This window comes from Charadrius vociferus, unplaced genomic scaffold (genome assembly GCF_000708025.1).
Source record: "Charadrius vociferus isolate BGI_N301 unplaced genomic scaffold, ASM70802v2 scaffold423, whole genome shotgun sequence".
Taxonomy (NCBI): Eukaryota; Metazoa; Chordata; class Aves; order Charadriiformes; family Charadriidae; genus Charadrius; species Charadrius vociferus.
This window is the reverse complement of record NW_009648149.1, coordinates 1080141-1095701: the sequence shown is the minus strand read 5'-3', so window position 1 is coordinate 1095701 and position 15561 is coordinate 1080141. Positions and strand designations below refer to the sequence as shown.

The 15561-nt window shown below is 45.5% G+C and overlaps 1 protein-coding gene across 1 annotated transcript in view; it reads right to left on the bottom strand.

Moving 5' to 3' along the window:
- Nucleotides 1–15561, bottom strand: part of NEGR1 (neuronal growth regulator 1) — a 171248-nt gene that overhangs the window by 16075 nt on the left and 139612 nt on the right. Inside the window, exon 9 of the mRNA XM_009883989.1 lies at nucleotides 13674–13715. Within this exon, the coding sequence (XP_009882291.1) occupies nucleotides 13674–13715 (42 nt within the window). The remainder of the gene's footprint in view (nucleotides 1–13673; nucleotides 13716–15561) is intronic.

The following is a 15561-nucleotide window of genomic DNA, read 5'->3' as shown; positions in this document are numbered from 1 at the left end:
TATTAAATCTACGTATTCAGTGGCAACCTTTGATAGTTCTCATACATCATGAAGATTTTGTTGGTTCTGCTACATTGAGGCAATGTCATATAGCATTGTGAATGATAATTTTTTACGCTGAACTTTACAGTTTGTGGACAGTTTCAACATCATTCTTCTGATCTTGACACAGGATATTGAGTTAAGCAGGTCAGTACATGATTTCTTGCCTTTTTTTTGGTGACTGTATGAGAAAGGAACTTTTTTGCTGGAGGAGCTGACAACCTTTAAACAAATCTTTCAGTGAGGTAGTTGTCAGATGATTTCTAAAGATGCAGTTTTTTATTCAGCTATTCTGATGATTTTCTTAAGCATTTCTTTGGGGTTTCTCTTGGTCGTATTTCTGCATAGTGTATATATTGCTCTCGTTTTATAGGTATATTTAAAAAAAAAAAAAAATCCATGGAAGTTTTCCCGCTGAACTGCGCTAATAGCCAATCAATTAATCATCAAGAGAGCTTTCATCATAATAAGGTGGTGGATGAAATAAATAACAAAGTCAAACTGTTTACTAATTCCAGAAGAGTTAAAGTGTAGTGCCACCCTGAATTATAACTGACTAGACCGGCATCGTCTCTCGAGTTTGCCTGGTACGTCAATACTGCTTAATCTTGTTCTTTGTAACGGGGTACGTCTTAAATAGAAGGACACCGGATAAGTCACATACATAAAAGAGATCTACAGCTTGCTGGCATGTGAAATTCCTCTGATACATATTTTTATGACAGTACCCGCACATTATGTGCTCAGCAGCATAAATAAAGCTGTGTGCTACCCTGGCAATTTTACGTTTACTACATTAGTTAGTAAATGCAATGGCCACCCTTACTTTCCTATAATAAAAACCGCTGAGCCTTTTCATGAAAGATGATTGCAATTTCCACCGGCCTGTATGTGCAATGAAAAAACATAACTCATCAAAATCTGAGCTATTTGCTCTTAAGATACAAGAGCATTTTTCTCAAACACTTGACGTGACATTAACTATTCATGAAACTTGAGAATGTTCAAACACTGCCTGGGTAAAATTGTTACTACTTTTCAACTTGATTGAGATCTTTTCTGAACCAGACTCTACCGCAGCCAGCAAAAGGGCTCTCCGCACATAAGAAATGCGGAGATTGTCCAGGTACTGTAGCTGTGAGCTATCGATTTGCTGAAAAGCCGAGTTCCTCCTCCAAAATTGATTCATGGTAACTGCCTCCCTTTGGGTCAAACAGTATTTAACCGCTTGTAAATTTTAATTAAATGATTTGTCACTTTGAACATATAGTTTGTCATCTCGCAGCTAAGCGATGTGTCTTTATCAGAGGCTGACTCAGGGGGAAGGCATCCATCTCCTGTCACCTCGCCCCCCATTAAGATAATTTGGCGGTTGCGCGGTGCGGGAGGCTCCGCGATACAGACTGTGCTCCCGAGGAACAAGTCCATCATGCACGCTATAAAAATACAGTTTCTCCCTTTCGTCATTAGCATATGCATAATGTTCTGAGCATAACGAACCCTCTTCCCAGCAGCACTCAGCAAAACAGATTTTTTCCTTCCAACAACTTACTTTTTCCTTTTTCACGTGCCAATCACACCTGTAGCTATTCTTGCTCAGCTGCCCAACTGCCGCGGCTGTGCCTACAGTTATCCGTACTTGCAAGGTGTTGACTCCAGGAGAAAGCGAAGAGAAGTTTATAAACCCTGTAAATCTGTTGAGTGACTCTAGAAATTATGGTTTATTTTAATTGGGTTTTGTGACTGCGTAGTCCTTACCCCCTTTTCTGTGTGACTGACTATGGAGTCTTCATTGCAGTGAATTTAAATAGGTCTTCTGCACTTGCATGTTATACAACACTGATGTAGACATACAGATTTCATAGACATCCTCCTCTGTCCTTGACAGGGTTTCATCCTGCGAGGCAGAGGGCCTCTCGCTTGTCCAGGGACACAAGCTGTTGCTTTAAAGCTCTTGCTTTAATTCTGGGGTCCACCACTTGGGAGCTAGGAGGCCAGGTTGGACGGGGCTTGGAGGAACCTGGGCTGGTGGGAGGTGTCCCTGCCCAACGAGATGAGCTTTGAGGTCCCTTCCAACCCAAACCAGTCTATGGTTCTATGATTCTAAGAGAACTTACAACACCACGTAAAGTGCATCCACAAAACATACAGAAAGGGCATATAATCTAATCAAGTAGTTGCTACTTTTTGTTCATGTGCAGATTTTCTTCTTTCCAAAGTACTTTCAGTTTTCCGCCCTTTTGACCAAGGCTGTTGTGTTAGAACGTGTCACTTAATTTGATCTGTATTTGCTGCTTGCTGTGATGAATTATTTGGGGCGTCGTTTCTGATGAGGGAATGCCGCAGGAGCTGGTGTGGCCGTCGGGAGGACTCCCGGCTTTCGCAGCTACTTACAGGGCTGAACCCTCACCTCCAGGGGGGCTTTGGGCTGGCTTTCTGCTGGGGGTCCCCAATCCACGGGGCTGGTGAGGGCCCCTTTGCAGACCCCCCCCACGCCCCTGGCCAACGCGGCTTCTCCTCTGCAGCTGAGGCTTTTCATACACCAGCCTTCCCCTTTTCAGCTTAATCCAGAGGATTTTGGAGACATTATGGCTCAGCTTTGCATACGTTATTACGCAGAAGAGAGGAAAAAAACCACACCAAACCCACAACAGTTGAGATTTTTCAAAGCTGACTGGGAGCTTTAGGCATGAAATTCCCATTAAGACTCCTGGCTTTGAAAAGCTCTATCAATTAGAAGGATATTTTGGTGGACATAGCAAAAGAGAGAGAAAAAAAAAAAAAGGCAGAAAGCGTTGGTGCCTCTGTGGGAGGCCCCTTCCCAATTAATGCTGATTAATGGTAGGGGATGAGCGCGTGGTATGCATTATCCCCAGGATGGGTCTCCCACTTGCTGCACCTTTTGAACACGTTGTGCCGTGCAGATGCTTAGTGTCACCGTGCCCTCTCCGTCCCTCGCATGGGGAGGACCACTGCCTCCGACGGGAGAGACCCAACGTGGCTGTGAGGAAACGCGTTGGTGACAAGTAAGTTTACCTCCACAGATGGTGTTTTCTAAGCAGTATGTGCACGAAGGTTAGCGAGAGCGTCGAGGGAAGATGCTCAAGCACCGCGCTCTCCCTCGCGCCGCCACGGTCCCCGCAAGTGCAGCGTTGTGCTGACCCTGCGCCGGCCGCTGAGCCGTCGAGGGGCTGAGGGCCACTGCACAAACTCGCTTCTGCGTGCTGTTTGCCATCCCCTTCCCCATCACCCCTGTGAAGGCAGGAATTTGGTCTCTTCAGTAGCAATACACCACACTCACCATTAAAATGCACTTCGAAAGAGAAAGCAGAGAGCACCCAGAAAAGGTTCTTTCATATTCTCAGCGATCAACGTCGTAGGTGAGCCGCAGCTCAGCGCTTCTTCGCGCAGCGCTGTGTTTGTGGGTGGCAATCGGATAAATGCGCCGTCGCGCGTGTCCCTCTGCTCCTGAGCAAGCAGCACGCACAGACTGTCAGAAGCGTCTCCCAGGCAGGCAATGGGCAATTTCTTTCTGCCATTGATTTTTGACTCAAAATCAGGATTTAGGAAGGCAAAGACAGAAAACAGTATGTGGCACTTGGCAGGAACGTTAGCAACTTTCAAAGTAGTTATGGATGTCATATTCTTGAAAAAAATGGTAACAGAAGGGGAAATTTTATATATATATATATATTTTCCCCTCCAGGTAGTAGATAAAGTTTGGCAGGCAGTGATGAAAGCTTTTCACCTTTCCCTTTTTTGAAGCTCGCTGGGAATTAAGGGCGCTTTGTTTTGAGCGTATACCCCATGTCATGCCTGTCTAAAGAGCTGTGCTTTTGGGAAGACAGGTGGACCTGGATGCCTTTAAAACCGCCTCTGATAGTCTTTGAGACACGTGGGAGAAAGATACATTTTTGCTCCAAAACCAATTAATTTTTTTCCTCGTTGGTACCACACATAACCCTTAACTACTAAGATCCTTCAAGTCGCTACAAAAGGAGTTTTCTGAACGACTGAATGAGACCTGGATAGTGATAATCGGCATTTAACAGGCTGAGGATTCCCACCTCTTTGTAAAACGCGGCGCCTTCTTCGCTTAGAATGGAACACTAAATGGGAGAGTACACGGCGGGGCGGGGGGAGGACATAGGAGGCTGTGGGTATGGAACCCTTACAAACAACATCGCAGGTGCTGCTTATTCCTGAGACGTCTCTGTAACCACACTGCTTTGCTTTGACAATTTACTGCAGACTATTCAAATGACTCGCTGTTTGCCTGCTATAAAATCCACACCCCGTTCATTCGAGCGAACATGCTCTTGAGCTTTCAAACCCGAGTTGTTCTCTGAATTGCCTCAGTTTGGCAGAAAACTCATTCAGTGTAGTTTTGTATACTGTGCTTGTTGAATAAGGGGGCTGAATGGGAGGCAATCATTTCTGTTGCAATCAGAGATATTAAGAAGGGTAAGTTCTATCATTTTTTTTTTCACCCGAAGAGATGCATCCCTGCCACTGCGGACTGTGATTGAGGGAGAAATGCAAGCTGAGTCACGCACCTCGAAAATGAGAAGAAGGACATACAAAAGATGTGAAGGTCAATCACTCCGTCTGGGTGTTCGGAACGGCAGGCATCGCTGACTATCCCAGTATCACCCACCGTCACCCGTCACACCGTGGCACACCGTGGAGGCGGGTGGGTGGGAGGGAGCCGGCTGCCACTCATCCGTTGGGTTAGTCTCCTGCTGCCCAATGCCAACAGCTTTTTCTTATGGAAATGTCTGACTCAGCAGCTGAAACGTGGTGAAATATTTTGCAAAACTTTCACCTTAATGAAACCCATCTTTAAAACTTTAACCAGATGGCTCCACAGTATTTTTTGTGGCACCATAAAATTCAGAGGCTCGGTTAAAATCTGGACTTAGTGAAAATCATGTACAGGAAGAGGTGCCACAAAGCACAGGAACAACTACAACCTGCATTTTTCCGCGTAAACCTTACTGCACTAATGGAGCAGCATACGGTAAGTTGGGCCTGAGCTCTTCACGTGTTTCCTTCCACCTATCGTCCAGCGTGTCCTAACCAGGTGTGGGGTTCACATGAAGACTTGCTGCTCAGAGATACAAACTCCCGGTCCCGCCACACTCACATTGAGGATTGCCCTATATCGTTGACGAGCGATGGTTTATTTTTAGATTTTGGTATTTGGGTCACAAATTTGCCGAGCAGCAGCCGAGGTGGTGGCATGGCAGGACACTGTGCAAGTGGCTTGAGTCTACAATATAAAGGCTATAGCCTGGACTCGGAGCTCCGGTCCGGCTCTGAGCAAAACATCTTCGTTTTATTCATCACTCTCAACTCCACAAGCGAATGACCTCTGTCTGCTCATCGTCAAAGTCCGTTTAAGCCACCCTGAATGTTCGGGGACCGCTCCACTGCCCTCACCGGTGTACTTGTGCCTCCAAAAGTATTTCATATTACGAGGAAGGTCTGTCTCCAGTAATTGTAGAGTGCAGCACAACAGCAAGTTAAAACCAAGACGGCACCGCTCCTGGGAGCAGTGACAACTCCTCATAAAACAATATTTGTTTAGTTCTTCAGAGCTGCTGTGTAAACCTGTTATGACCGCGCTCTTTGAAGGACGTGGGCTTGGCCCAGCTATCATGTTTTTACCTAGAAATTTTTGTTGTCTTTTCTTTAACCCACAAGAGACTATTGGAAGAAAAACACATCATAGAGTATTTCTTGGGTTGCCTGATGGCATGCTTATGAGCGCATCTGGAAAGTTTAAAAAAGGGCCAAAACCAGTTTTAAAAAAACCCCCACACCTCGGTAGACTGAACCTTGCGACTAGTACATAATAAGGGAAAGATAAAGATGTGAAGATATGCCTTTAAACATTAGGTCCAGAATTAGGAAATGGCTGATCCTGTATTATCTCTGGATGTCGGTTTTCATCCCGAGCTGGAGATATCGCTGGCAACTGCATCAAAACGTCCATGCTGCACAGATAATCTAGATGCAGCTGGCAAGACACTGAAATTTCCATTTGGTGAGAAATTCAGACAGTGAAAAGACAAGAAAAGAAGTGTTGCCTGGAATGAGACGTGTAGCCTGGAAGATAGCCAGTATTTTTTTTTTCCCACTCAAAACTCAACAGGCTTTTATTTGAATTTCTTTAAAACTGACATATTCATGGAGATTTCAAATAGGCATTTTCTGACAAGTCCCCTATTCCCCCAAGCCTTCCCTCCCTTAACAACCCAAGTTTGTCAGATCCTTTCCAACCAGCTGTAGCTGTAGGCTCTTTTATATTCTGCACAGAGTTGGGACCCTCCCTGAAGTTACAGATACGGAGTTATATATACATTTTAAATTTCTGCACATGGCTACACATCTCATCTAGATGGATATATGCATATTTATTCCTGTAAGAATTACTGTAGTCAGCCAATTCTGGCTGATAAAACCTTCACATAAAACATACCCTTCTGTGATAAATAAAAACAGAGACTGCTCTCTTTCTGCTAATGAATCACATTCTGGAATCTCCCGCTTCTCTTTTCTCAACCAGAACGCGTCCTTACATGCACAGTCTTCTAGAGCAGCTTTACCGTGTCTTGCAGCGCTGCGGGCTGGAAGATGTGCACCGTGACGAATGGAGTCACACTTACTGTCTTACAAGCTAGGTATGCAAACACCTGATTCCCTGCCGTACTTTCAGACCACGGGCCTAAATCAGGTCTGTAGATGAAGAACAGCATTTAGATATACGGATGGCTGCCCCCAGCCCGCCTTCAGAGCAGGCATTTCCAGCCCGTGCAGCCCCGCGCCGTGCCGGCAGCCCACCCCCTGCCAGGTGTCCCCCACCGCCTGCGCGGCATCGGGTACCACCGCGTAAGCGAGACGCGGAGATGTCTCCAGGACATGGGCTGAGATGGTCACGCATTTTATCTATATTGCTGTTTAATAAACAGATGCCAGAGCTATAAAGAACAATGTCTGTCTTTCTAACATAGCATTAACTGTGGGAAGTTAGCGCTGTGCTGGAAAGAACTTTCCCCGTGTCTCAGAGGTGTGCCGGTTCCGCGCTGTAGGTCCGACACAGTATACACTTACCTACGACAAATGCCGGTGCCATTTACAATCCTATAACTGACTACGTATAACGAGCGCCCACCAACGCCAAGGCCACCGGTCCCTCGGAGCCTGGGAATCACGTACAGCCATGAGCATCCCCCAGAAGGACTGCCGACCATGCCTGCGACGCCACTCTTCCCTCGGCACCACGAACCCCCGGGCAGGAGGAAGGGTCAGCGCGGAAGCAGCAGCAGCTCATAAGGGGAGTATCTCTGCCCGCCCTCCATATCCTCTAACCTTTCCATAGACTGCGGGAACTATCTCACAGGCGTCCCTGCGCTGCTTTCCTGGCATTTCTCACCAGCCCTTCCTGGTTAGAATGTGAGATTTCCGCAAACTGATTGACGTATTGTACTCTGAAATATTCGGGCATTCTCATTTCCGTGTGAATCCCTGGATTTTGTTGGTCAAACGAATCGGTGAGTGCCAGAGCAGCTGCTCCTCTTAAATGGGCTTCTCAGATTTGTGGAAAACCTCGTTAATATTGAAATCCCCCACGGCAGAAGGCATGTAGGCAATACAATATCAGAAAACATATTCTTGCGTTTTACATACTGGTTTAGAGAGAAGGAATCAATGGACTAAAATGGACCTATCTCTAATCCTATTTTTTAGCTGAGAGAAAGTAGTTCTTTTGATATTAAATGATGCATCTATTCAGCAAGCAGTGAATAATATACTTAAGATTTACCGCGTTCAAACAGTCTTCCAAAATGATGCAGTCTGTAAGTATTGCAGAATGTCCCTGAGCACACACTGAGTTATCTGAGACATGCATTTTACTTAAACAGAAACATTTACCGAATTCCACAGATTTTACTTTGAGGATGCAGCTTTCACAGAACGATTTAGAAATGTAAAGTTCACTTGTTTGTAACAGCGGATGAATATAATACTGTAGTTATTTCCCATAGTGCAGCCGGTCGGTAATTCTAAGCGTTCCTGGTTTGAGAACCTGCCTTGCTCTGCTGCACGTTCCTACAGTAACGCATCGCACACTGGATAAAGTGTGCAGCTGCATAAAGCTGGGTGAATAGATAAACTAGTGGGTTTTGGCAGAGAGAACTGTGCTGGGATTTCACATCTGCCTGGAGTTCTGAAATGCAACAGAAATGTCCATAATAGGCTGTGAATGTAAAGCTTGAAAATAATTAACAAAAAAGATTGATCTATTAATCTTTTTTTTTTCTTTAGAGACTGTTTGATGCTTACCTCCTCATAGCAAGTCTTAGTACCCTTATATATGCTTTTATGTATATCAGCTGGGACCAAAGAACCTATGGTGTGCTTCTACTGGGTGTTGGAGGGGGATTCAAACACCAGATTGACAGGCTGGGAGAGCTGGGGGGGTTCAGCCTGGAGAAGAGACGGTGAAAAAGGGGAGACCTCAGAGCCCCTTCCAGTGCCTAAAGGGGCTCCAGGAGAGCTGGGGAGGGACTTTTTACAAGGGCATGGAGTGATGGGACGAGGGGGAATGGCTTCAAATTGGAAGAGGGGAGATTTAGACGAGATATTAGGGAGAAATTTTTCACTTTGATGGTGGTGAGACACTAGAACAAATTGCCCTGAGAAGCTGTGGCTGCCCCATCCCTGGAGGTGTTCAAGGCCAGCTTGGACGGGGCTTGGAGCAACCTGGGCTGGGGGGTGGGGGCCCTGCCCAGGGCAGGGGGTGGCACTGGGTGGGCTTCAAGGTCCCTTCCACCCCAAACCATTCTGTGATTCTATGATGAAGGAGCCGGAGGGCAGTGTGGGAGACCCTGCCTTCCTTCCCCGGGTGGGATTATTTGGGAGGCAGCAAAGTGGCCACTGAGACTCAAAAGCTCTTTGAACAAAGAGACGCCTGTTTCTAATGTATTTTAGAAGGTAAACTTGCAAGGATACAGGACCTGTTATCCTAGATCTTGATAATCTTTTCACACTTGTTCAGTTTTTGGAAGAAATTCCACAAACTGGGAAGCGAAAGAAAGTATTTTGAGTGTTGGCTGGTGAAGATGAACGACCGGCTGCTTCTCAAGGCTGATCGTTCCTTTGTGCCTCAGGGTTCATCTCTACTCCAGTATTTGCTGTACCAATGTGTCTCCCGCCCACGTGCAAAAAACCCTAGTTTCATATACATGGTGTTTTCATTGAAGAAAGAATGGCATAAATCCTGAGATTCAGAATCCAAGCCTGTAGAGTTTCCTTATGCAGATCATTTATTGATTAAAATGGGAATTGCAACTGCATAAGAAGAGAAGGAAGGGAGGTTGACATGTTTCATATGAAACAAATAGAGTCTGCTTGAGATTAGGTATTATTTGGTATTCTAGCATATTAAAACGTACCAGATATGTGGTAAAGCACGTTAGGGAGAAGTAACTGAAGTTCAAGGAGTTGTCCAACCTGCCCAGAGTGCTCATTTAAACATAGGCTTTTGTTCCTGAGAAAAGGAAAGAAGTTAAAGTCCTTCTCTCTCCAACTCCAATTTTTATGAAAGTGCCTTATAACATGTGAAATCATTAATTAAAGAAGATTCCTCAGTTATTCTCTCCGACCCGTCACTGTTACTTATTTAGTCAGCATTAAGAATTCAGCAGCATCTTCAAAGGCTTTTCGAGACACCACCTGTGAACTAATTACGCTAAAGGATGAAAGATTTGTAAGTAACTACAGCTCCTGGCAATGAGCTGACAAAACAGACACCAACTGTGGCCCCAATTTTTTAACTTTTGCAGCTAATTCTACGTGCTTTAAGCGTTGTAGCTTAAAATTGAGAAAGTAAACTCCCCAATGTAAAAAGGGGCTCCAGGAGGGGAATGCACGAGTGCATCGCTATGGCTCTCAAACACAGCGTTGGGTTTGCATTAGTTGTACATGTTTTAAACAGTTTGTTGCCTGTTTGGAACTGTAAGGGATCCTTAAGGATTTTTTTTTTTAATCAAAATGTTTCTTACAGGTAATCATTGAAAGACATTTTGGGGATGTTGCCATGTGGCTTATGAACATCTAGAAAATGTCACAAAACTTCTGTGCTGAGATTTTACACATGCAGCTTATAAACAATTTTTAACAATAGAAGGTCAGAACAGTTATACTGAATATGAGAAGGAAAACTGGGGAGTGAAAGGTCTTTCTGTGTACCAATTTCGATGCTGACAGAGTCTGCACAAAAGTGACCCGTAGGGGTCAGAGGCAGCAGCAACTCCAGGTTTAAGCATCTTGAGATGCCAGTGACATTTTCCTTTTACACTACTCCTTCCATACACATATCTACATATGTATATACTCGTGCCCACTAATAACAATGAAAAATATTTTTCAAAGATGTTTTGAGAATAGGATAATTACTGCGTATTCAGTGTTGGACTAAAATCTCAACAGAAGGTGGTTTCAAGATCTTCAGGAGTGCTACAGATTCTTCACTTTCTACAAAAAGTAACTTCCCAGTTTGGGCTTTGGGAAAGATCCTGGAAAACTCTACCAGTGATGAGAATGTTGGACACCCCTTCAGTCATGCCATAGAATCACAGAGTCATATAGGTTGGAAAAGACCGTTAAGATCATCGAGTACCTTGACTTATGGGGGATCCCTGCCCTGCCATTCTCTCTCTATCTGCAGTTAAATATTGACTCAGTTTGGGGTTTTGTCATAACCTTTGGCTCAATACCGAAACAGTGGAGAAGGATCTGTCTCCTTCCAGCAAGAAAACCTTCTCCAGGAAAAACATCCGTTGAAGCTGCAATGAAGTGAAGTTGCAAATGACAGCAGTAATTAGTCGCCAAGCTGCAAAGCCTGGACGAAGCAAGAAGCGGGCTGATGCTCCGTATCCTGAGTGATGCAAGACACGAGGAAAACCGAGTTTCTACAGGTTTATCCATGTTTTGTATTCCTGTCACTGCCTGAGGGAAAGCAGGGCAGACGGACAGAGGTCCAACGGGCACTGCTGGCTGAAACCCCTGGGCTGACCCTAAACAAAGTCACAAGCCCTGTTGTACTGTCACAAGCAGCTGCAGCCGAATATCGCGGGTTTTCTGCCCCGATCTCCCGGCCAAAGCTACCGTCTCCTCCGCTGATGCCGCAGCACAGGAGGGACTCGCTTTCTGACACTCCGGAAACTTTTTAATTGCCTCTGCGGCTGTATAACTTCGTAGCAATAGTGATGGTATTATCTAGCTATTTACCAGACTAAAATTAGAAAAGGAGAGGGACTATCACAGCGTTATTTAATTACGTAAGGCAAACAGAACGTTTCAGTGGCAGTGCCGCTGCTGACAGCAGTGCTGATTTCCAGGAGGAAGGACTCAATCCGAAATTTTTATCCATTTTGAGAGGTTGTCCTTTTTTAAAAAAAAAACCCTTACTGTTGTTTTTCAGGGGACCAGATGTTGTTTTTCATCTGCAAAATGACCTCAGAGTCCTTTCCTCAGTCATTTAAAGTTGGATTAGCTCATGTAGCTTCACCTATTGCAACTTTAGTTTCTTCTAAAGCTTTCCTCTGCTGTGTTCAAAGGCTTTCATATTCTCAATTTCATACTGTACTTTGGAAAAAGACCTCTCTATTTACCATCATGCTCTCGGAATTAAGGCAGGGATTGTTATAAAAGGAGGCTGTTCATTTCTATTCCACCATCTCCATCCTGCTCCCCCCAAAATACATATAATTTTGCTCATTTGTGGTACATTTCTGCAGACAGCAAGAATTCAAATACATCTCGAAGCTGTATTGCTTGAACATAAAGTTTTTAAAGTGAGAAAAGACTGCTGTGTTGTAGTGCTTACCTATGGAGATTAAAACCCAAATGTTACCAGAGCCCGTTCCAACCGTAACCACACAGCACAAACCATCGCTCCTTGAACAGAGCTTGGAACAGCGTCGGGCTAAGGGCACTTTTCAACCCGTTACAAAACCCAGCGTTAAACGACACATAGACTGAGGTTCTCCTATCGCTACTTTGCACAACTGCTGTATCATCCGCGACTCTCTTCTTCTTCCCGGCTTCCGTTAGCTATGAAAATAATGTCTTAGCTTATTTCCAACTGCTTGGTAGTCCAAAGCAACTGTGAAAAATCACAGGAAGAGGAGCTTTTATTACAAACTCTATCAGCTTTTTGCAGGTTACGTCCACCCCTCCCCTCCCTCTCCCGCCGCTGCGCTGTGCGATGAGCGGTGGTCGTGCGGAAATGGCTCCGGCGCTTTCCTGAAGGGCTTTGCAGCGCAGACACGGCAGATCCTCCGCACGTAACAGAGACAGACGGAGCGCTTGGGAAAGCTCGCTGCTGAGGACGGGCAGGCGGGCGGGCAGACAGCGAGCGTCTCCGCAGAGGACACCAGAGATTGCCCTTCCTAAGCCCTTTAATTAAAAGCACCGAAGGTTTATACACTTGTCTTTCTGCTCCTGTAAGTTTTAAGGCGGGTGGATCAATCTGCTGCCGAGCTTTTCTTTTGTAACTCTCTGTTTAATCTGCATTTTAACTGGGGAGCAGATTACCTCCATCGCTACGGCTTTCTGGGGTAATCTTTCTAATCTTTTTATCTTAATTTGGAAATAAAAGCATACATCACCCAGGTTTTGCTAGAGGAAAATTCTACTTGTCTTTGCCTCCCAGACGCTCCTGGTGAGGCATCCCAGACGCCTCCTTGGAGGGGACCTGACCGCTGCGCATCTTCTCACATGGTGCACGTGGAGATAACACCGACCCGTTGGGTCGGACACCGTAACTGCACCCGGGGAAGGGGTTTAAGGTAAAGCAACGGGAGGTGGAGCAGGGTACGGGAGAGTCATGACTTACCCCTTCCAAACCTCTTTGCAGAGAGGTTGGGTGTATTGATACGGGCTCACCCAGTGCCACCCCCTGAGAAGCTCTGGGCAGGGCAGCCCCTGTTCGGTAGCCTGCGCCGGGTGGACCAGCTCCACTGAGGGTGTCCTGCTGGGGAGCAGCAACGGGCAACCCCCGAGTAACAGGGAGTCACCACCAGCGGTCAAGACCTCTCACCACCCGCCAAGCAGAAGGGCGGGCTTTTCAGCTCCCCAGGAAGACCTTCTGGTGCCTTAAAATGAGCGAGGAGGACCTCGCAACGGGGTCTTAGATCCATCCTATGGGTCTCCCAGTGATGAGACAGCAAGAAATTTGTAAGCCTCACCGTTCACATTGACAGCGACACCAGAGAAGGGTCAGGTCATGATGAAGAGAAAACACAGCAATTACACCGCGCGCGCAGCTGCGTTCCCTGTGTACATCCACTGCATCGCCCTGGGGCAGAGAATGAATGGCAGAGAAACAGAGATGCGGGGAGGGGTTGTCTCAAAAGGGGAAGTTTAAGAAGAGGAAAAACATATGAAGCCTGGAGGGAAGACGAACCAATGAAAGCACAAAGACGGGAAGGAGACAGTCCAGCACTACCACGACAAAGCTGCCCGTGATCAATTCCAGTTATCGATATGGCAATGCGTCGGTTATGAGTCCCTGAGAAAAAGTACCCAAACATACTTCGTGAATGTATGTGGATACTGACCTGGGCTTGAGACAGGACTAGAGGTAGTAGGCTCAATAATTTCTACAAAAAGGGAAAAGGAAAAAAAAAAGAGAACATTTGGGAGTTAATCACACATGGAAGACAAATACAGAATGAGACAGCAAACAGTCATGCAACAGACACCACAATTTTACTTAAAGATCGGGCTGGCCATCGCGGGCCTGTGGCCAACGTGCCCTCCACCAGACTGCCGTGCCTCTGAGCAGTGCTGCACAGCCTACATGTACACGCAGACAGACACACAGCCGAGACACCCGTGCCTTTCTACTCCCAGCTACGTCATTCGTGTGTCACCAGTGTACCACATCGGGACCATCACACTCCGAATATACAAACATTTTTGCCTGCCAACGTGGCACAGCCACCCCGGGAGTTCTCAAGCTCAAAAACCTTTCTCCTGGGAATCACTGAAACCTGCCTAGAAAAAGGTGGGTTTGTTCACTGCGCTGAAGGAAATTTCTTACGATGAATATGAGTCAAGGCAACAACTTTGAACAAAGAGTGTTTTTAAGTAATAGTTCTACGCTTTAGTGATCTTTTAAAAGTGCATGTCTTTTTAATTATTGAAGTCTTTCCAGAAGAAAACATTTATCAAAAACACCAAACACATTTTGAAGATGTTTACTTCACCTGGGGCAACCAATACAACCAACAGAAAAAGTGAAGAGCACAATTCTCCAGCATTCAGTTTAATGAAAAAATCACCTGTGGCTTTTCATTATAATTTTACTTAAAATTTCATTATTCCGGGCCTTTTTATTAGCTTTGAATAGTGCTATGCAAAATGAAATACCAGTCCCAATCAATCTTGCACAGAAGCCAGCCACCATCTCAATGTAGCAATTCAATACTCCTAATAAAAAAGATTTAACAAAATTACCAAGCTCAAAAGATCATTGACCATATCTTGACTATAACAAGAAACTAATGAAAAAAAATGCGAGCGAGCTGACAACAACAGATATGCAGGTAATAGCTGAACACACTCTCTACTTGCATCCGATTTTGCATTTTTCCTCTACAAATTACTTTTCAGGTTAATATGATGCAAAAATGATTCTAAGTGAAATAAAAGATAAATATTTCCCCAAGCAAAAAGTTATGAAGTTTCTTTGCCAGATTACTGACACGAAGAATTCTGCTAATATGGACAAATGTTTCCAATCTGAAAAACATTTATTTGACATCTATATCATTGTGGCTGATAAATTCAAATCACATTAAAAAAAAAAAAAAAAAGGAGTTTCAACCGTATTACTCCAACTTCAGAATTGTATTTGAAATTTAAACTCCACGCAGGGTTGGTGACATCTTGTGCACTCTTTAACGTGAAATGCGTTTAAAGTCTAGCATCGAGGTTTCCGACCCTTGAAGTTTACGGATGCGGCCGTGGGGAGAGGGCGAGCTGGGGGCAGCCAGGTCTGGCGGCCAGTCCCCAGACGTCCCTCACGGGTTCCTACCACGGCAGTTGGGGCAGTGGGAGAGGCGAGGTGGGGACGAGGGTGCTCTCCACCCTGCTGGGGCCAGCAGCATCCCAGGGGGCGCGCGGCCGGCAGACCCCGCGGCGGTGAGGGCAGAGGATCCTTCTGGTTGCTGCGCTGTGCTTCAGACGAAGGTTTCTGCTTAACCCACTGCAGCGCAAGCAGGATTTTTCCCCGGTATACTTCACAGATATAAAGCAAAATCACCCAAAGCTACAGCAATAATGATGGTACAGTGAACTAAACTGATTTCAGCAGCGTCTTATTTTCAAAAAAAACCCCACGGCCTTTGCTACATTGGCACGGATCAGGAAACTCTGCTACAGCCATAGCGATGTATTTGTGGGTTTTGAATCAATCTGCGTAAGACAGCAATTCCACTTTCT